Source organism: Anolis sagrei, chromosome 7 (genome assembly GCF_037176765.1).
Source record: "Anolis sagrei isolate rAnoSag1 chromosome 7, rAnoSag1.mat, whole genome shotgun sequence".
Taxonomy (NCBI): Eukaryota; Metazoa; Chordata; class Lepidosauria; order Squamata; family Dactyloidae; genus Anolis; species Anolis sagrei.
This window is the reverse complement of record NC_090027.1, coordinates 10561185-10584209: the sequence shown is the minus strand read 5'-3', so window position 1 is coordinate 10584209 and position 23025 is coordinate 10561185. Positions and strand designations below refer to the sequence as shown.

General features: G+C 44.4%; 1 protein-coding gene across 1 annotated transcript in view; it reads right to left on the bottom strand.

Annotated features, from left to right (window-relative positions):
- LOC132782396 (G protein-coupled receptor kinase 5-like) overlaps positions 1 to 23025 on the bottom strand; it is a 120121-nt gene that overhangs the window by 14649 nt on the left and 82447 nt on the right. Inside the window, exons 3-8 of the mRNA XM_060787162.2 lie at positions 20222 to 20334; positions 9047 to 9124; positions 7078 to 7178; positions 5425 to 5517; positions 5273 to 5336; positions 1361 to 1501 (exon numbers count right to left, since the gene is read on the bottom strand). Coding sequence (XP_060643145.2) covers positions 1361 to 1501; positions 5273 to 5336; positions 5425 to 5517; positions 7078 to 7178; positions 9047 to 9124; positions 20222 to 20334 — 590 coding nt within the window. The remainder of the gene's footprint in view (positions 1 to 1360; positions 1502 to 5272; positions 5337 to 5424; positions 5518 to 7077; positions 7179 to 9046; positions 9125 to 20221; positions 20335 to 23025) is intronic.

The following is a 23025-nucleotide window of genomic DNA, read 5'->3' as shown; positions in this document are numbered from 1 at the left end:
AACCAATGCTCTGTGATTGTAGGTGAACTATAAATCCCAGCAACTACAACTTCCAAATGTCAGGATTCTATTTTCCCCAAATTCCACCAGTGTTCACATTTAGGCATATTGAGTATTCGTGCCAAGTTTGGTCCAGATCCATCATTGTTTGAGTCCACAGTGATCTCTGGATATAGGTGAACTACAATTCCAAAACCAAAGGACACTGCCCACCAAACCTTTCCAGTATTTTCTATTGGTCATGAGAGAACTGTGTCCCAAGTTTGGTTCAATTCCATCGTTGGTGGGGTTCAGAATGCTCTGTGATTGTAGGTGAACTATAAATCCCAGCAACTACAACTCCCAAATGACAAAATCAATTTTTTTTTTGAGTGAAGGACATACATTGGGTTGTTAGGTGTCTTGTGTCCAAATTTGGTGTCAATTCGTCTGGTGGTTTTTGAGTTCTGTTAATCCCACAAACGAACATTACATTTTTATTTATATAGAAGTGTGTGTGTGTGTGTGTGTGTGCATACACACACACACACACACACACACACACACACACATCTCTTGTAAGCCACTTGGAGTCCACTTCAGGGTGAGAAGGGTGGCATATAAATGTCGTAAATTAATTAATAAATAATAAATACATATATTAGGAACAGTTCTGCAGGAATTCTGGAAATATTCCATTTTGGGATTATGGCTCCCCAAAATCATTGTGTGTCAGCTGCATTAAGATCACTCTGACCAAAAGGTCATGAGTTCGAAGCCAGCCCAGGTTGGAGTGGGTTTCCAACCAATTGTGTGTAGCCTGTTGTCGACCTTTGCAACCCAAAAGACAGTTGCATCTGTCAAGTAGGAAAATTAGGTACCACCTTAAAGTGTGGGGAGGCTAAATTAACTGATTTATGAGGCCATAAAGAAGACTCCAGCAAAGCATTCCAGCGGGGAAGCATGCGGGGAATGCGGAAGTGCTTCATCAGCGTCGCAGATGGACGATGAAAGCGACAGCTCCCCTGGCGGCCAGAAAAAGTTAAATAGCCTCTGTGTATGTCTGTATATGTTTGTATGTCAAACATTGAATGTTTGCCATATATGTGTACACTGTAATCCGCCCTGAGTCCCCTGCGGGGTGAGAAGGGCGGAATATAAAAAGCTGTAAATAAATAATATAGTTCAAAAAGGTAAATTTTCCGACCTCTGATATGAATAGATCACTGGGAAGAAAATGTCAACATCCAATTCTTCCTGTATCCCTGACAAACTAGACATGTGCCATTGTTGCTAGCATGTGCATAATGGGGCATTCAGTCTGGGATAGATGCCAAGCAATGCCATCATTAACAAATCAGATCTGCACTCTTAGGCATACCACGAATCGGCTGTTGACTTTCTCCAGGATCTGCTTCTCATTCAGTGCCATGGCCTCCCCTTTCCGCTTCTTGATGCGCTTCTTCTCCAGTTTCTTGCAGGCATACATCTTCCCTGTGGCTCGAACCTGGCATGCGCAGACCTAGAAACGAGAGGTGGCTACAATCTCACTATCTGAGAGCACCGTAAAGGAATAGATAGAATTTTAAAAACATTGTATAATATTGTAGAGGAGACCCCAGCGGCGCAGTTGGTTAAACCACTGAGTTGCTAAACTAAAGGTCGCAGGTTCGAATCCTGGGAGCGGGGTGAGCTCCTGCTGACAGCCCCAGCTTCTGACAACCTAGTAGTTCGAAAACATGAAAATGTGAGTAGATCTCTGACGAGAAGGTAATAGCGCTCCATGCATTCATGCCGGCCACATGACCTTGGAGTTGTCTATGGACAACGCCAGCTCTTCGGCTTAGAAATGGAGATGAGCACCAACCCCCAGAGTCGGACATGACTGGACTTAATGTCAGGGGAAAACCTTTACCTATTATTATTTGTTCACCAAACGTATATCTGTACTTTGGGACTTATACATATTTTGAGGAAAGTCTGTTTTGTAACATTTTTCTTTATGGAATGTTTGTTACTGTCATCTATACATAATCATAGAATCATAGAATCATAGAATCAAAGAGTTGGAAGAGACCTCACGGGCCATCCAGTCCAACCCCCTGCCAAGAAGCAGGAATATTGCATTCAAATCACCCCTGACAGATGGCCATCCAGCCTCTGCTTAAAAGCTTCCAATGAAGGAGCCTCCACCACACTCCGGGGCAGAGAGTTCCACTGCTGAACGGCTCTCACAGTCAGGAAGTTCTTCCTAATGTTCAGATGGAATCTCCTCTCTTGTAGTTTGAAGCCATTGTTCCGCGTCCTAGTCTCCAAGGAAGCAGAAAACGATCTTGCTCCCTCCTCCCTGTGGCTTCCTCTCACATATTTGTAAATGGCTATCATATCTCCTCTCAGCCTTCTCTTCTTCAGGCTAAACATGCCCAGTTCCCTAAGCCGCTCCTCATAGGGCTTGTTCTCTAGACCCTTGATCATTTTAGTCGCCCTCCTCTGGACACATTCCAGCTTGTCAATATCTCTCTTGAATTGTGCTGCCCAGAATTGGACACAATATTCCAGATGTGGTCTAACCAAAGTGGAATAGAGGGGTAGCATTATTTCCTTAGATCTAGACACTATGCTCCTATTGATGCAGGCCAAAATCCCATTGGCTTTTTTTGCTGCCACATCACATAGTTGGCTCATGTTTAACTTGTTGTCCACGAGGACTCCAAGATCTTTTTCACTCGTACTGCTCTCGAGCCAGGCATTGTCCCCCATTCTGTATCTTTGCATTTCATTTTTTCTGCCAAAGTGGAGTATCAAATAAGAAAAAAGTTGTTTTTTTTTTTAAAAAAGCAGTTATGAATGGGAAACAGTTACAAGGTTCTAAGTCAAACTTCCGACAATGTAACTAACTTTATTTTTATTTTTTAAAGTAATTGTAGACACAAGTAGGGTAATAGAAATCCAAATAATGAAATTTCAGTTACATTGTCACTCAATATAATGTTATTTTACTGATTTAAGCTTACCAATCCCTGTTCCACACTTATCCACACTTTGTGACTAACAGTTTTATTATTATTGTTATTATTATTATATTTACATTAAAGGTAAAGGTTTTCCCCTGACATTAAGTCCAGTCATGTCCGACTCTGGGGGTTGGTGCTCATCTCCATTTCTAAGCCGAAGAGCCGGCGTTGTCCGTAGACACCTCCAAGGTCATGTGGCCAACATGACCACATGGAGCGCCGTTACCTTCCTGCTGGAGCAGTACCTATTGATCTACTCACATTTGCATGTTTTTGAACTGCTAGGTTGGCAGAAGCTAGGCCTGAAAGCGGAAGCTCACGCCGCTCCCTGGAATCGAACCTGCGACCTTTTGATCAACAAGCTCAGCAGCTCAGTGCTTTAACCCACTGCGCCACTCTATTATTATTATTACATTTACTATTATTATTATTATTATTATTGCGCCCCAGTGGCACAGCGGGTTAATAGAATTGGAAGAGACCGCATGGGCCACCTAGTCCAATCCCTTGACATGCAAGAAGAACACAATCAAAGCACCCCTGACAGATGGCCATCCAGCCTTTGCTTAATAATAATAATAATAATAATAATAATAATAATAGAACTATAGAATTCTAGAGTAGGAAGAGATCTTTGAAGGTAACGGCGCTCCATGCAGTCATGCTGGCCACATGACCTTGGAGGTGTCTACGGACAACGGCGGCTCTTCGGCTTAGAAATGGAGATGAGCACCAACCACCAGAGTCGGACACGACTGGACTTAATATCAGGGGGAAACTTTTACCTTTTAATAATGTCGAATTAATGAACTGCTATGGTTCAATGTTATGGAATAATGGGAGCTGTAGTTTTACGAGATCTTTAGCCTTTTCTGCTAGTGTCTCATGAACACACTTCGTTCGGCCTCTGAAACTGGATGCCAGAAGGTGGCGCTAGGAGACCACTTTCAAATCAGTGGGACACACATGGCGCATGGGGTTTGTGTATGTTTCTTTTGTCACTGTTGCTTTTGTAACCAATATCACAAGTGGCTCCTGTAGACTAAAAACATATGGTTGTTTCCCTATTTACAACTAATACCAAAGACACCATGGAAGTGCTGAATCAGTGCTTGGGATCAGCAATGCAATGGACGGAGGATCAATAAACTGAAACTCAACACAGATTATTTTTAGAGGTACTTCTGGGGAACGTCCTTGCAGACGGCCAATTCTCTCACACCAGAAGCGACTTGCAGTTTCTCAAGTCACTCTTGACACGGAAAAAAAAATCACATATACATCCGGGCATCCTCTGGGCAACGTCCTTGCAGACGGCCAATTCTCTCACTCCAGAAGCGACTTGCAGTTTCTCAAGCCACTCTTGACACGGAAAAAAAATCACATATACATCCGGGTGTCCCCTGGGCAACGTCCTTGCAGACGGCCAATTCTCTCACACCAGAAGCGACTTCCAGTTTCTCAAGCCACTCCTGACACGGAAAAAAAATCACGTATACATCCGGGTGTCCCCTGGGCAACGTCCTTGCAGACGGCCAATTCTCTCACACCAGAAGTGACTTGCAGTTTCTCAAGTCACTCCTGACACGGAAAAAAATCACGTATACATCTGGGCGTCCCCTGGGCAATGTCCTTGCAGACGGCCAATTCTCTCACACCAGAAGTGACTTGCAGTTTCTCAAGTCACTCCTGACACGGAAAAAAATCACGTATACATCTGGGCGTCCCCTGGGCAACGTCCTTGCAGACGGCCAATTCTCTCACACCAGAAGCGACTTCCAGTTTCTCAAGCCACTCCTGACACGGAAAAAAAATCACATATACATCCGGGTGTCCCCTGGGCAACGTCCTTGCAGACGGCCAATTCTCTCACACCAGAAGCGACTTGCAGTTATATGTATGTTAACTTCCCTAACCAGGCCTCATCCAAACGTCCACACATCCTAATGGGTGATGTATTCCAAAATATCTAATCTTCCGAGTTGTTGTAGGTTTTTTCGGGCTATATGGCCATGTTCGGGAGACATTCTCTCCTGACGTTTCGCCTGCATCTATCGTAAGCATCCTCACTTCACTACCTCGGAGGATGCTTGCCATAGATACAGGCGAAACGTCAGGAGAAAATGCCTCTAGAACATGGCCATATAGCCCGAAAAACCTACAACAACCCAGTGATTCCAGCCATGAAAGCCTTTGACAATACATTTAACAAGTATATTCAATGAATATTTGAGGTTTCAACAGTCTAGAAGTGCCCCCAACTTGCAGAAGCAACTTACCTCTCCGAAACCTCCTTTGCCAAGAATCCGGTATTGCCTGAAGGTGTCTTTGGTCACTGATTGTCTACAAAGACAAAAAGGAGCTCAAAAATGGTGTATTCAAAAAACATTCTTAGTTATATCAGTGTGTGCTCATCCAAACATTGCCTTACCTTTCCAGACATTTCCACTGGAGGAATCTATCAAAATACATGCTGTCTTGATAGTTCGTGAATGGGGCTCCGCTCAGGTATTCATGCAAGCGCCTATGAAAGAGGTAGTAATTAAGATAGGCCTAATGGAGAGATAGCCTGCATTGTGCCCCAATTGCTGGAGAGACAAGTACTTGTGCATAAGTGAGTTATAAGTGCTCTACATCTGTACACGGATGATGTTCAGCTCTATCACTCCTTCCCACCTATCACTAAGGAGGCTGTGCAGGTCCTAAACCAGTGCTTGGCTGCTGTGTCAGTCTGGATGAAGGCGAACAAATTGAAACTGAATCCAGACAAGACAGAGGTACTCCTGGTCAGTCGATAGGCCAAACAGGGCATAGGGTTACAGCCTGTGTTGGACGGGGTTTCACTTCCCCTGAAGATGCAGGTTTGCAGCTTGGGAGCGATCCAGGATTCATCGCTGAGCCTGGAACCCCAGGTCTTGGCGGTGGTCGGGAGAGCTTTTGCACAATTAAAACTTGTGCACCAGCTGTGCCCGTACCTTGGGAAGTCTGATCTGGCTATGGTGGTCCACACTACTGTAACACACTCTACATGGGGCTGCCTTTGAAGACTGTTCAGAAACTCTAACTGGTGCAATGGGCAGCAGCCAGGTTGCTACGTGGAGCAACATACAGGGAGCATACCACCCCCCTGTTGTGTCAGCTTCACTGGCTGCCGGTCCACTTCCGATTCAAAGTGCTGGTCTTGACCTATAAAGCCCTACACGGTTCCGGCCCAGCTTACTTATCTGAACGTGTCTCCCTTTACGAACCACCTTGCAGCTTAAGATCGTCTGGGCAGGCCCTGCTCTTGGCTCCGCCAGTTTCGCAAATGCGTTTGGCGGGGATGAGAGATGGGGCCTTCTCGGCATTGGCCCCCCGCCTGTGGAACTCACTCCCCAGCGAGATCAGATCGGCTTCTTCCCTTCTGTCTTTCAGGAAGAAAGTGAAATCATAGTACTGGGACCAGGACTTTGGTCAACATTTGGTGATAGGACTGAATTGGAATGGCATTACGGCCTTGACAAAATGCTTTTAACTTAACAATTTGTATATTGTTGTTATATTGTTGTTTGCTTGTATGTATGGCATCAAATTGTTGCCGAGTGTAAGCCATCCTAAGTCCCCCTTCTGGGGTTGAAAAGGACGGGGTAGAAATAATAAAATAATAATAATAAATACATGCATAAAACTAGGTGAGGTGTGATCTCCAAAGACTGTTAGGTTGGAACTCCTAGAGATGACAATGAGGAACACTGGGAATTAGAATCCAACAATATTTGAAGAATCACAAGTTGTGCATCCCTGCACTATGTGCATTTCCTAAGGAACCATCTGTTAGTAGAGTGGTGTAAGAGAAGAAGCATTGACTTTGTCTACTCTCACCTCCATGGCACCATTTTTGGCCTTTATTAATACTTGGGCGGGGGCACATTCCTTTCCAGAACGACCCTTGACTATCCAAGGGTCATATCAAAACCTATAATTTTCTACACATGCACAAAGCTAACATACAGGAGGATATATACAGTATATCTAAATATAAACATGCATGGCCACCCTGATTCATCCTCCCTTGTCTCCCCTGCCCAGAGGGCCCAACACTCACTGCACGCAACTGCTGAAGAGGTCTTTGCAAGAGCTTCTCTGTAGGTTCTCCATGCAGGAAGTCATGAGGGATTGGCTGATCTCTGCCATGTAGCCCAGGGACTAAACAAGAAAACAACATCGTCCACAAGAGGCAATCGTCACAACCCATAATGCATCAAGACCAATGTGAGTGAGGAATTTCAGTCTAAACCCCAGCATAAAACACCGAAATCTGGAACATTCCCTATGTTTGCTAATTTTGGCTCAGCATCAGTAGACTAAATTAATGGTGCAGAATTACTCTAGTTTGATACCACTTTAACTGCCATGGTTCAATGTCATGGAATCATGGTACTTGTCGTTTCACAAGGTCTTTAGCCTTTTCTGCAAAAGTGTGCTCAGGCATTCCCAAAATTTCATGCCATTGAGCCAAATGCACCAATGTTGCAAGTGTGATAAGTGGGTAATAATATCCTGTATGCTGATGTTTTTTTATCTCCTTTGAGACTCCTTTGAGACTCCTTTGGATTGTGGCGCAGCTGGCTGAGTGTCAGCTGCATTAAGCTCACTCTGACCAAAAGGTCATAAGTTCGAAGCCAGCCCGGGTTGGAGTGGGTTTCCAACCAATTGTGTAGCCCGTTGTCGACCTTTGCAACCCGAAAGACAGTTGCATCTGTAAAGTAGGAAAATAAGGTACCACCTTAAAGTGTGGGGAGGCTAAATTAAATTTATGAGGCCATAAAGACTTCAGCAAAAGCATGCGGGGAATGCGGAAGTACTTCATCAGGGTTGCAGATGGACAATGAAAGCGACAGCTCCCCTGGCGGCCAGAAAAAGTTAAATAGCCTCTGTCTGTCTGTATATGTTGTATGTCAAAATTGGCATTGAATGTTTGCCATATATGTGTACACTGTAATAATAATAATAATAATAATAATAATAATAATAATAATAGTCTGCAAGGAAGCAGATGAAACAATAGATCACATCCTGAGCTGCTGAAAGAAGATCACACAGACAGACTACAAACAGAAGCATAACACAGTTGCTTAGATGATTCATTGGAACTTGTGCCACAAATACCATCTGCGTGAGACTAAGAACTGGTGGGATCACAAGCTGGAAAAGTTACAGAAAATGAACATGCTAAGCTACTCTGGAACTTCTGGATTCAGACAGACAATGTTTTGGAGCACAATGTTACTGACCTCACAATCGTGTTAAAAAACAAAGTATGGACTGCTGATGTTGCAATCCCAGGCAACAGCAGGACTAAAGAGAAACAAGTGGAAAAGCTGACACGATATGAGGATTTAAAGATCGAACTGCAAAGACTCTAGCATAAGCCAGTCAAGGTGGTCCCAGTGGTGATCAGCACACTGGGTGCAGTGCCTCAAGACATTGGTCTTGACTTAAACACAATCGGTGCTGACAAAATTACCATCTGCCAGTTGCAGAAAGCCACCTTAGTGGGATCTGCACACATTATTTGCCGATACATCACAGTCCTACACACTTGGGAAGCGTCCGACGTATGATCCAATACAACAACCAGCAGAGCAGTGGTTCTCAATCTGTGGGTCCCCAGGTGTTTTGGCCTACAACTCTCAGAAATCCCAGCCAGTTTTCCAGCTCTTAGGATTTCTGGGAGTTGAAGGCCAAAACATCTGGGGACCCATAGGTTGAGAACCACTGCAGCAGAGTGATCTTGTTTGCAGTGGACTCATCTTGTTGTGTTTCAAATAATAATAATAATAATAATAATAATAATAATAATAATAATAATTACTATTACTATTACTATTATTATTATTATTATTTCATTACCCGCCTGAAGAGTATTAAAATGCATATAACAAGATACACATAGTTAAAATGGAGGTTAAAATTCACCAAATATCTATATCTCCACTATTACGGAATTGAGTCTTTCATAGAAGGCCTGCCTCATCACCACCTGCTATATCCCATATAGACAAAATACATACCCCAGGCTTGAAGAACTGACGGATAATGCCTTCTCCCATCTCCTTGCGCTTCTCATCCGGGGAAAGTTCATATTCTGCCTGAGAAAGAAAAGAAGACATCAAAACATAGCTGAGATTCTGGAAACCTTGATGAACACTTGACCACACATCTAATGTGGAATCCCTCTTTTCTAGTTCCTGGGTGCAGTGCCTAAAGACCTTGGCCTGCACTTAAACACAATCGGCGCTGACAAGATTACCATCTGCCAGCTGCAAAAGACCACCTTGCCTTGATCTGCATGCATTATTCGCCAATACATCACACAGTCCTAGACACTTGGGAAGTATCCGATATGTGATCCAAAACAACAGCCAGCAGAGTGGTCTTGTTTACTGTGGACTCATCTTGTTGTGATTCAAATAATAATAATAATAATAATAATAATAATAATAATAATAATAACCCTTATTATTATTATTATTATTATTGACACAAAAGCACATTATGTCACAGCAAACGAGATCTCTATGCTGGATTTCATATCACAAAATCACAAGTTGAACACTTCCCAAGCTTCTAGGACTGTGTGATGTATATCAGAATGATGCGCGCAGATCCAAGTCAGGTGGCGTTTTGCAGTTGGCAGATTGTGATTTTGTCAATGTTGATTGTTTCCAAATGCCAGCTGAGATCTTTTGGCACGGCACCCAGTGCACCAATGACCACTGGGACCACCTGTATTGATTTATGCCAGAGCCTTTGCAGTTCGATTTTGAGGTCTTGATAGCGGCTGAGTTTTTCTTGTTGTTTTTCCTCAATGTGGCTGTCACCTGGTATGGAGACATCAATAATCCAGACTTTTTCCCACAATTGTGATGTCTGGTGTATTGTGTTCCAAACCTTTGTCAGTCTGGATTCGAAAGTCCCACAGTATTTTTGCATGTTCATTTTCCACGACCTTTGCGGGTTTATGATCCCACCAATTCTTTGCTGCTGGCAGATGGTACTTGTGACATAAGTTCCAGTGAATCATCTGGGCCACAGAGTTGTGTCTTTGTTTGTAGTCCATCTGTGCGATTTTCTTGCAACAGCTGTGGAGATGATCCATGGTTTCATCCGCTTCTTTGCACAGTCTGCATTTTGGGTCATCCGCTGATTTTTCAATCCTGGCCTTAATGGCATTGGTTCTGATGGCTTGCTCCTGGGCTGCAAGAATCAGGCCTTCTTCTGTCTCCTTCTTCAGTGTTCCATTCATAAGCCATCACCAGGTCTTCTCCTTGTCAACTTTTTTTTTCAATCTTCTCAAGGAACTGCCCATGTAAGGCTTTGTTGTGCCAGCTGTCAGCTCTGGTTTGGAGTGCAGTTTTCTTGTACTGACTCTTTGTCTGCTGTGCTTTGAGAAGTTTCTGATTATTGACTTCAATTAGAGCGGGTTCTTGGCTTTCCTTGACATCTTCTGCCAGGACATTGTGTTTTTCTTCTTCGACTGCTTGTTTGACTTGTAAAAGTCCTCTGCCACCAGACTTTCTAGGCAGATAGAGCCGGTCAACACCACTGCGAGGATGTAATGAATTATGAGTGGTCATGAGTTTTCTTGTTTTTCTGTCCAAATTGTGCAGTTCTGCCTGTGTCCAGTTTATGATGCCAGCAGTATATCGTACGATGATGATGATGATGATGATGATGATGATGATGATGATTTATTATATCACTCTGGACCGTGCTCTTACCTACAAGAAGCACTGCCTGAACATCAAGCAAAAAGTGGGTGCTAGAAACAATATCATACGAAACCTGACTGGCACAACCTGGGGATCACAACCAGATACAGTGTAGACATCTGCCCTTGCGCTGTGCTATTCTGCTGCTGAGTATGCATGCCCAGCGTGGAACACATCTCACCACGCTAAAACAGTGGATGTAGCTCTTAATGAGACATGCCGCATTATCACGGGGTGTCTGTGCCCTACACCACTGGAGAAATTACACTGTCTAGCCGGTATCGCACCACCTGACATCCGCCGGGAAGTAGCAGCCAATAGTGAAAGGACCAAGGCAGAGACATCTCCAGCTCATCCCCTGTTTGGGTATCAGCCAGCATGTCAACGACTTAAATCAAGACATAGTGTTCATGATGGGTTCTGTGTGGGAAGTTTGACCCAATTCTATCATTGGTGGGATTCAGAATGAGACATGCCACATTATCACGGGGTGTCTGCGCCCTACACCACTGGAGAAATTACACTGCCTAGCCAGTATTGCACCACCTGACATCCGCTGGGAAGTAGCAGCCAATAGTGAAAGGACCAAGGCAGAGGCATCACCAGCTCATCCCCTGTTTGGGTATCAGCCAGCACGTCAACAACTTAAATCTAGAAATAGTTTTCTAAGATCTACAGAGACACTCGCCGGAACACCTCAGCAAGCGAGAGTCCAAAAGTGGCAGGCTCAAACCCAGAACCTCAACCAATGACTGATACCAAATGAGAGACTCCCCGCTGGGCACACAGAGGACTGGGTGACTTTGAAGGCGCTGAACAGACTGCGCTCTGGCACCATGAGATGCAGAGCCAACCTTCAGAAATGGGGCTACAAAGTGGAATCCATGACATGCGAGTGTGGAGAGGAGCAAACCACTGACCACCTGCTGCAATGCAACCTGAGCCCTGCCACATGCACCATGGAGGACCTCCTTGCAGCAACACCAGAAGCACTCCAATTGGCCAGATACTGGTCAAAGGACATTTAATCAACTACCAAACTCACAATTTTTGTATTTTGTATTTTTTTTTGCTTTGTTCTGTTAGAAATGTAATATAACCGAATGGTTGCACTGACACGATAAATACAAATAAAATAAAAATATTATTATTTGCCCTTGCCTTTATTTGAGGCTAGCACAGCATGTTTTATCCCAAAGTCATCCGGATTTGAACCCCTCCTTTCCAGAAGTCCTAGGGTGCGTCTAGAGCAGGGGTTCTCAACCTTCCTCATGCTGCGACCCCTTAATACAATTCCTCATGTTGTGGTGACCCCCAACCATAAAATTATTTTCTTTCCTACTTTATAATTGTCATTTTGCTACTGTTATGAATCGTAATGTAAATATCTCATATGCAGGATGTATTTCATTCACTGGACCAAATTTGGCACAAATACCCAATACGCCCAAATTTGAATACTGGCGGGGTTGGGGGTGGTGGCTTGATTTTGCCATTTGGGAGTTGTGGTTGCTGGGATTTGTAATTCACCTGCAATCAAAGTGCATTCTCAACTCTATCATCGATGGAATTGAACCAAACTTGGCACACAGAACAGCCATGGCCAACAGAAAATACTGGAAGGGTTTGGTGGGCATTGATCTTGAGTTTTGATGTTGTAGTTCGCCTACATCTAGAGAGCACTGTGGACTCAAACGATGATGGATCGGGACCAAACTTGGCACGAATACACAATATGCTCAAATGTAAACACCGGTGGAGTTTGGGAAATATAGTCCTTGACATTTTGAGAGTTGTAGTTGCTGGGATTTGTAGTTCACCTACAATCAAAGAGCATTCTGAACCCCACCAACAACAGAATTGGGCCAAACTCCCACATAGAACCCCCATGACCAACAGAAAATACTGTGTTTTCTGGTGGTCTTTAGTGACCCCTCTGAAACACCTTGGTGACCCCTCCAGGGGTCCCGACCCCCAGGTTGAGAACCACTGGTCTAGAGTGTTGATCCATTTTAGTTTGACACTACTTCAGCTGTCTTGGCTCAGTGCTATGGAATCATAGTTCTATAAGGCCCCTGGGGATGATGCGCCCCTTGAGCACCCTTGCAGCCACAACCAGGACAAAAGGCATTCCCTTGGGAGATAAGGCACATTCCTTCCCGTTGCTTTCTCATGGCCATAGCTCAGCACCCTTTTCAGTAAGGAAAACACAGATGTCACTTGAGCCTTGGGAATGGCAGTGACCCATAAGTCATCCCAACTATGCAGATCCCGTCAGCTTCCTATTTTGGTCCTTCCGGTGCTTAATAGGGGAGTGGGGAACCTCATTCTTCTTTGGAAGGAAAGAGGGGGGAAAGGCAGACACCTGTCCCGCTCTTAACTTTGGTTTGTTATTTTTGGGAATCAGGCTTCCTTCCTGTACCCCTGTGTAGCAGGTTGGCCTCATATCTGAAGCCATAGATGCTATCTTAATATATAAATAGTTACAGCTCGATGCCACAGCAGCTAAACTGGTGTCACAATGCTATAACTATATAGTGTAGGCCAGAGGTTCTCAACCTTCGTAATGCCATGACCCCTTAATACAGTTCCTCATGTTGTGGTGACCCCCATCCATAACATTATTTTTGTTGTTTCTTCCATAACTGTGATTTTGCTATCGTTATGAATCATAATGCAAATATCTGACATGCAGGATGTATTCTCATTCACTGAAGCAAATTTGGCACCAATTCATGATGTGCCCAAATTTGAATATTGGTGGGATTGGGGATGTTTTTGTCATTTGGGAGTTGTAGTTGCTGGGATTTATAGTTAACCTGCAATCACAGAGAATTCTGAACTCCAACAACGATGGAATTGAGCCAAACTTATCACACAGAACTCCCATGACCAACAGAAAATACTGGAAGGGTTTGGTGGGCATTGACCTTGAGTTTTGGAGTTGTAGTTCACCTACATCCAGAGATGGATGTGGACCAAACTTGGCACGAATTCTCAATATGCCCAAATGTGAATATTGGTAGAGTTTGGGGAAAATAGGACTTGACATTTGGGAGTTGTAATTGATGAGATTTATAGTTCACCAACAATCAAAGAGAATCCTGAACTCCACCACTGATGGAATTGAGCCAAACTTATCACACAGAATTCCCATGATAAACAGAAAATACTGGATTTGGTGAGTATTTACCTTGTGTTTTGGAGTTGTACTTCACCTATATCCAGAGATCACTGTGCACTCAAACAATTATGGATTTGGACCAAACTCTACACGAATACTCAATATGCCCAAATGTGAAGCAAACTTATCACACAGAACTCCTACGATGAACAGAAAATAATGGGAGGATTTGGTGAGCACTGACCTTGAGTTTTGGAGTTGTAGTTCACCCACATCCAGAGATGGATGTGGATCAAACTTGGCACGAATTCTCAATATGCCCAAATGTGAATATTGGTAGAGTTTGGGGAAAATATTGATAGACATTTGGGTGTTGTAATTGCTGGGATTTATAGTTCACCAACAATCAAAGAGCACCCTGAACTCCACCACTGATGGAATTGAAGCAAACTTGGCACAGAGAACTCCCATGACCAAGAGAAAATACTAGAAGGGTTTGGTGAGCATTGACCTTGAGTTTTGGAGTTGTAGTTCACCTACATCCAGAGAGCACTGTGGACTCAAAGAAGGATGGATCTGGACCAAACTTGGCACAAGCACGCAATACAACCAAATATGAACACAGATGGAGTTTGGAGGAAATAGACCTTGACATTTGGGAGTTGTAGTCACTGGGATTTATAATTCACCTACAATCAAAGAAGATTCTGAACTCCACCAAGATGGAGTTGAACCAAACTTGGCACACAGAACTCCATGACCAACAGAAAATACTGGAAGGGTTTGGAGTTGTAGTTCACCTACATCCAGAGAGCACTGAAGACTCAAACAATGATGGATCTGGACCAAACTTGGCACGGATACTCAATATGCCCAAATGTCAATACTGATTGAGTTTGGGGGAAATAGACCTTGACATTTGGGAGTTGTAGTTACTGGGATTTATAGTTCACCTACAATCAAAGAGCATTCTGAACCTTGCCAACGATAGAATTGGGTCAAACTTACCACACAGAAGCCCCATGACCAACAGAAAATACTGTGTTTTCCGATGGTCTTTGGCGACCCCTCTGACACCCCCTCGCGACCCCCCCAGGGGTCCCAACCCCCAGGTTGAGAACCGCTGGTGTAGATGCAGCCAGTGACTGATATACCACAAGGAAGCGGGATTATCCCTTGTTATGTGACATAATATCACCCAGTTACGGCTTAGCTATTGCAAAAAGGAACTTCCAAACTCTGGACTTCTCTCCCTTGCATGCCAGACCTATTAACCCTTCACCTGCTGGGTCTCATCCCTGTCACTTGGGAAGGGGTGTGGAGTTGGGGATGTTTTCTTGTTTCTTTCCGTCTCCTAGCACCAAGCCCTGTTCCAAAACATTTGAGAGGCAATCTGCGGGTCAGATTTTTATAGCATCAGCCGCTGCATGATCCTCTTCGAAAGTCAAGCAAACAGTCCCATAACACTGAGCCATGGGAGCTAAAGAGAGGTCAAGCTGCATTAATTCAAGAGTGTAGATTGATGTACCCAGGAAAGACACTTCTAAGGACCTCATCACACCAGAGAATGAATCCACTTTCAATCTGGTTGCTGCCTCCAGGGGAATGCTGGAGTTGGAAGTATGCTGAAGAATGCTGGAGTTGGAAGGGATGGAAGTAGTACTAGGGTTGAATGAAAAGAAATGCCTCCACCTTCGTTACTTGGGTTTGGATGGGAATATGTTAATAAATCAAACGCAGAAATAATCCTTCGAATGTGCTCTTTAACTATCACTATTCACTTTTCCACATAATCGCCAGACAATTGAACTTACTGCCCATTACAGGGAAAACCAGCTGATCCCCAACCCATCTAAAACACAGACATGTGCCTTTCATCTCAAGAACAGACAAGCATCCCGAGCTCTGAAGATCACCTGGGAAGGAATCCCACTGGAGCATTGCAGCGCACCCAAAGACCTGGGAGTCACTCTGGACCGTGCTCTGACCTACAAGAAGCACTGCCTGAATATAAAGAAAAAAGTGGGTGCCAGAAACAATATCATACGAAAGCTGACTGGCACAACCTGGGGATCACAACCAGATACAGTGAAGACATCTGCCCTTGCGCTGTGCTACTCTGCTGCTGAGTACGCATGCCCAGTGTGGAACACATCTCACCACACTAAAACAGTGGATGTGGCTCTTAATGAGACATGCCGCATTATCACGGGGTGCCTGCGCCCTACACCACTGGAGAAATTACACTGCTTAGCCGGTATTGCACCACCTGACATCCGCCGGGAAGTAGCAGCCAATAGTGAAAGGACCAAGGCAGAGACATCTCCAGCTCATCCCCTGTTTGGGTATCAGCCAGCACGTCAACGACTTAAATCAAGAAATAGTTTTCTAAGATCTACAGAGACACTCGCCGGAACACCTCAGCAAGCGAGAGTCCAAAAGTGGGAGGCTCAAACCCAGAACCTCAACCAATGGATGATACCAAATGAGAGACTCCCCCCTGGGCACACAGAAGACTGGGTAACTTGGAAGGCGCTGAACAGACTGCGCTCTGGCACCACGAGATGCAGAGCCAACCTTCAGAAATGGGGCTACAAAGTGGAATCCTCGAAATGCGAGTGTGGAGAGGAGCAAACCACTGACCACCTGCTGCAATACAACCTGAGCCCTGTCACATGCACCATGGAGGACCTTCATGCAGCAACACCAGAAGCACTCCAAGTGGCCAGATACTGGTCAAAGGACATTTAATCAACTACCAAACTCACAATTTTCGTATTTTGTCTGGTTTTTGTTTGTTTGTTTGTTTGTTTTGCTTTGTTCTGTTAGAAATGTAATATCATTGACTGGTTGATCTGACACGACAAATAAATAAATAAATCCGTTTTAGCGTGGTGAGATGTGTTCCACACTGGGCATGCATACTCAGCAGCAGAGTAGCATAGCGCAAGGGCAGATGTCTTCACTGTGTCTGGTTGTAATCCCCAGGTTGTGCCAGTCAGCTTTCGTATGATATTGTTTCTAGCACCCACTTTTTGCTTGATGTTCAGGCAGTGCTTCTTGTAGGTAGAGGAGAGTCTACTGAACAAGTCAGTACCTGCCGCATACCAGTACTGCCATCTGCTGAGGAGTTACGAAGGTGGAGGCATTACTTTTCATTCAACCCTCGTAAGTGCACACTGTAAAAGTCTTCTTATATCAACCATGCTTTTCATGAGTTTGGATTGTCACAGCCTTGCAGAGTATCACTTTCGGACCATGTGTTTCCCATTTAGCAGCCATCCAACCAGATCGGCATTCCTGTCATTCATGTTCGACAAGCTTAAGCAAATAAGAAAAAAAAAGACCGAATTTTTTTAGGCGCTAGTTCAAAATTTGCTGGGTGGGTTGGTCGTCCGGCCCCCACACCCCACCCACCCATTGCAGGCTGACCTAAACTTAACTGGGTTTACCAAGCTTTGCTTATAGTCCGGAAAGAGAGCGAAATCTTCAGTTGCATAAACAGCTTGGTAATGGGAAACACAGATCATTTTATGAGGCTTATGTTCCCTCTTAAAGAGAACCAAAAAACTGCCTTCTGGCATCGGAAAAGGGCCGAGGAAAAGGATTCCAGATCAGAAATACTGGATTAGCATGGAACAAGAAGAAAAAAAAGAGGGGGGAAAGGAAGGAAGAGAATTTCCTTTACGATTAAAATGGGATGACATGACCTGGAGAAACGGCTCCTGCGGCTGGATGTCCGATGCTTCCAGAATCAGCAAACTTTTGGAAGGGGAGAAGCGGGCGGGGGGCAGAGCCAGGGGAACGCGGCTCACAAAAACACTAGGATATTATTTCAGATGAAGGGCTGACTTCTAAATTCCACGTCATCTGGATGGAATGGGCTGAGAAACACACGCTGCCCTCCCAGCGGTTGCTCTTTAGGAATTTGGGTTTTTAGAATGAGCAAATCAGGAAGTCAATCATAACAAGTGGGAGCAAACTGAGAAGAATTAAATAGAAATACAGGGGGGGGGGGGGGGAGTATTTAGTCAGATACCAATTGTACAAGGTCTCCCTCTAAAAAAGATGAGAGAGGTCTGCAATTGACATCCTAGGTAGACCTCAACTATGAGAGACAACATGAGAAAACACATCCAGAAAATCACATTGTCTGATTTTTAACAAATTTATTTGCAAATTAGCTGTACCTGCCACGCATTGCTGTGGCCAACCTTCCCTCCCTCTTTCTCTCCTTCCTTCCCTCTTTCCTTCCTTTCCTCTTTTTCTTTCCCTATTTCTCTTCTTTCTTCCATCTCTACCTGTTTCTTTCCTCCCTTTCTTTGCTCTTGGGTTACATCCTTCCTTCCTTCCTTCCTTCCTTCCTTCTTTCCTTCCTTCCTTCCTTCCTTCCTTCCTTCCTTCCTTCCTTCCTTCCCCATCTTTCATTCCTTCTCTCCTTCCTTCCCTCTCTTTTTCCTTTCACTTTTTATTTCCTTCTCTCCTTCCTTGCTTCTTTAACTTACTTTCTTTCTTTACTTCTTTCCCACCCTCCTTCTTTCCTTCCTTCCTTCCCCATCTTTCGTTCCTTCTCTCCTTCCTTCCCTCTCTTTTTCCTTTCACTTTTTATTTCCTTCTCTCCTTCCTTGCTTCTCTAACTTTATTTCTTTACTTCTTTCCCTCCCTCCTTCTCTCCTTCCTTCCTTCCTTCCTGCCTTCCCTATCTTTCATTCCTTCTCTCCTTCCTTCCCTCTCTTTTTCCTTTCACTTTTTTATTTCCTTCTCTCCTTCCTTGCTTCTCTAACTTTATTTCTTTACTTCTTTCCCTCCCTCCTTCCTTCCTTCCCCATCTTTTGTTCCTTCTCTCCTTTCTTCCCTCTCTTTTTCCTTTCACTTTTTATTTCCTTCTCTCCTTCCTTGCTTCTCTAACTTTCTTTCTTTACTTCTTTCCCTCCCTCCTTCTCTCCTTCCTTCCTTCCGCCTTTCCCTCCTTCATTCCTTCCCTCTTTTACTCCTTCTCTCGTTACTTCTTGACTGTCCCTTCCATTTAATATTGTATTTATATCTTACATAGAAAGAAGGAAAGGAAGAAGGAAGGAAGGAAGGAAGGAAGGAAGGAAGGAAGGAAGGAAGGAAGGAAGGACAGGAAGGGCAGGAAGGGCAGGAAGGATGGAAAAAGGAAGGGAGGGAGGGAATGAGGGAAAGAAGGACGGAAGGAAGGAAGGAAGGAAGGAAGGAAGGAAGGAAGGAAGGAAGGAAGGAAGGAAGGAAGAAGGGAAAGGAAGGAGGGAGGTGAAGAAAGGAGGGAAGGAAATGAAGGGGAAGGAAATGAAGAAAGGGAAAGAAGGAGGAAAGGAAGAAAGGAAGAAAAAGAAGGAAAGGAAGAAGGAAGGAGGGACAGGAAGGAAGGGAAGGAGGGAAAGAAGGAAAGGAAGGGAGGAAGGAAAGAAAGGGAGGAAAGAAAGGGAGGAAAGAAGGGAGGAAAGTGAGGGAGAGAAGGAAGGTCCTTCACTCAAATACCGTCAACCTTCCTCTCCTCCTCCTCCTCCTCCTTCCCTTCTTCCTTGGCTGGGGGCTCCACTGCTGCCGCTGCCACTCATCCACCCCTTCCTCTTCCAACAGGGAAAGGAGGAGGGGGAGGAGACCGCCCTACTGACATAGCAGGGAAAGAGAAGGGGCTCCATGCGACAAGCCTCCACCTCCACTCCCATGGTGCCCACTCTCGCTTGTGTGTGTGTGGCTGTGCACGCGCGCCTGGCTTTAACGGCTGGCTGTTTCCCCACCAGGAGGAGGAGGAGGGGGCGTGGCCATGGGTCTCTTTGTGGACATGCAGTTTCTCCTTTGTGGACATGCAGTTTAGAAGTCCTTTCTGCTTTGTTTTCGTTGTTTTGTTTTTTTTAGTGAAGGGCATATATTGGGTTGTTAGGTGTCTTGTGTCCAAATTTGGTGTCAATTCGTCCAGTGGTTTTTGAGTTCTGTTAATCCCACAAACGAACATTACATTTTTATTTATATAGATGATGGTGAGCAAAATTCTTGCAATGTATTATTCCCAAGCTCTAGTTGTGTTTATATAAATAGCCTGTTTTACCCCAGGGCAGGTAGCTTAGCAGTTTGCTCCACTTGGGTTGGCAGAAGCTACCCAAATTTGGACTGAGAAAGGTCCTTCCATCACCTGATATTTGGTCATATTTCTTCCTTTGACTTGATGATTCCAGAACTAATGAATGTAAAGCATTTGCTCTACCACCAAACTTTGAATCTGTTTGATCTTTAATAGCAGAGGCTGACCGCAGTCTATCAAAAGTGCTCACAGAGTCCAGCTCTGAATTACAAATATTTCTCCGAGTCGGGCTTTGGACTCGCCTTACCACAGCGTCCAGGAAGTGGATGCACCGCAGGAGTTCTAGCCGGGTCTCGCAGAACTGACGGAAGAGCAGTCGGCCAATGGGCTGCTTGTCGCAGAGGCTGTTGTAGTCCCGTTCTGCAGAGGAAAAAATGGAAAAAAGAATATTTTCACAAACAGGCAGATATAATGCAGCGGGGAAGTCTTTGGGCACACTCCACAAAGGGAACAAGAAAAGGGGCCGCCATAGCACAGTGTGTTAAACCTCCAGCTTGTCATGTATCATTCTGTATCTTTGCATTTCGTTTTTCCTGCCAAAGTGGAGTATCTTGCATTTGTCAATGAAGTTCAACAGTGACAAATGCAAGAGACTCCACTTTGGCAGGAAAAACGAAATGCAAAGATACAGAATGGGGGACAATGCCTGGCTCAAGAGCAGTACGTGTGAAAAAGATCTTGAATCCTCGTGGACAACAAGTTAAACATGAGCCAACAATGTGATGTGGCGGCAAAAAAAGCCAATGGATTTTAGCCTGCATCAATAGGAGCCTAGTGTCTCGATCTAGGGAAGTCATGCTCCCCATGCTCTGTTCTGCTTTGGTTGGACCACACCTGGAATATTGTGTCCAATTCTGGGCACCACAATTCAAGAGAGATGTTGACAAGCTGGAATGTGTCCAGAGGAGGGCGACTAAAATGATCAAGGGTCTGGAGAATAAGCCCTATGAGGAGCGGCTTAAGGAGCTGGGTATGTTTAGCCTGAAGAAGAGAAGGCTGAGAGGAGATATGATAGCCATGTATAAACATGTGAGAGGAAGCCACAGGGAGGAGGGAGCAAGCTTGTTTTCTGCTTCCTTGCAAACTAGGACGCGGAACAATGGCTTCAAACTACAAGAGAGGAGATTCCATCTTAACATGAGGAAGAACTTCCTGACGGTGAGAGCCGTCATCTGGGTGTTTCTGGATATAATGAGCTACCCTTGGGACTGATCTTCGGGAGAAAAGTATTTGTCTTATTTTGGTGGTAGATGCTGCTGGTTTTCCCCCAGGTTTGTGGATTTTTGGTATCCTGACCTGTCTCCTGTACTCTTGGAACCCCAGAATCTTGAATCTCTGGACTGGCTTTTGACTTTGGAGAAAAGTATTTGTCTTATTTTGTTGGTAGATGCTGCTGGTTTCTCCCCAGGTTTGTGGATTTTTGGTATCCTGACCTGTCTCCTGTACTCTTGGAACCCTGGAATCTTGAATCTCTGGACTGGCTTTTGACTTTGGAGAAAAGTATTTGTCTTACTTTGGTGGTAGATGCTGCTGGTTTTCCCCCCAGGTTTGTGGATTTTCGGTATCCTGACCTGTCTCCTGTACTCTTGGAACCCTGGAATCTTGAATCTCTGGACTGGCTTTTGACTTTGGAGAAAAGTATTTGTCTTACTTTGGTGGTAGATGCTGCTGGTTTTCCCCCCAGGTTTGTGGATTTTCGGTATCCTGACTTGTCTCCTGTACTCTTGGAACCCTGGAGTCTTGAATCTCCGGACTGGCTTTTGACTTTGGAGAAAAGTATTTGTCTTATTTTGGTGGTAGATGCTGCTGGTTTTCCCCCAGGTTTGTGGATTTTTGGTATCCTGACTTGTCTCTTCTACTCTTGGAACCCTGGAATCTTGAATCTCTGGACTGGCTTTTTACTACGATATAGACTCTTGATTCCTGCTCACTGAACTCTCTGCGTTTGACCACTGGACTGGATCTTTTGACCACTGGACTGGATCTTTTTACTACGGTGTTATCAGTTTTTGTTTTATATTCTGTGGCTGAGTGCTATCTTTATGTTTTATGTTTTGGACTATTAAAACAGCCAAACAGTAAACACTGTTTTAATTAAATTGTTTAACATAAACTGGGAGATTGTTTGGTTCATCTCTACCTGAATACGGCAGAGCCTTGGCAACGTGAACAGCTGCAGAATATGTTGCCAGCTAGAAGGTTGGCAGTTCAAGCTGTGGGTCGGGGTAAGCTCCTGCTGTCAGCCCTAGCTTCTACCCACCTAGCAGTTCAAAAACAATAATATGAGTAGATCAATAGGTACCACTTTGGCAGGGAGGTTTCTGTGTCTGCCCTCTTTCAGTACGATTAAATCATAGTTAATGTCGATTATGGATTGTTGTGATATGTAGTCTCGCACCCAGCTTAATTATTGAACAAATAAATCCTCCAAAGACTGAGTAACAAGAGGACAGGCAGGCGAGAAGGTACACAAGGTGTCTGCATACCTCCTCATACAAAAGGAAGCGGAGGATCATCAACTGCTAAACTATTAAGTGCTGAGAACAAATAAAAGAAGAGAGACCAATTCACATACCAAGCAAAACCAAGATTAAGAAGGTATAATTTGGAATCAATGTCTTTATTGACAAATCATGGTTTGTGAGTGATTGGCAAATCTAACTCAAAATGGTTTGCTATGAATATTCAATATTTATTGGCATGAAAAATAAACAGGAAAGCTTAGAGAAGACAATTATGCTGGGAAAAATGGAAGGAAAAAGGAAGCGGGGCCGACCAAGGCCAAGACGTATGGATGGTATCCTTGAAGTGACTGGCTTGACCTTGAAGGAGCTGGGGGTGGCCATGGCTGACAGAGAGCTCTGGCATGGGCTGGTCCATGAGATCATGAAGAGTCAGAAACGACTGAATGAATAAACAACAACATCAGCCATGGGCTGAGGTTCTGGGTTTTAGCCTGCCACTTTTGGACTCTCACTTGCTGAGGTGTTCCTGGAAGTATATCTCTGGAGATCTTAGGAAGCTGTTTCTTGATTCAAGGCATTTAAAGCA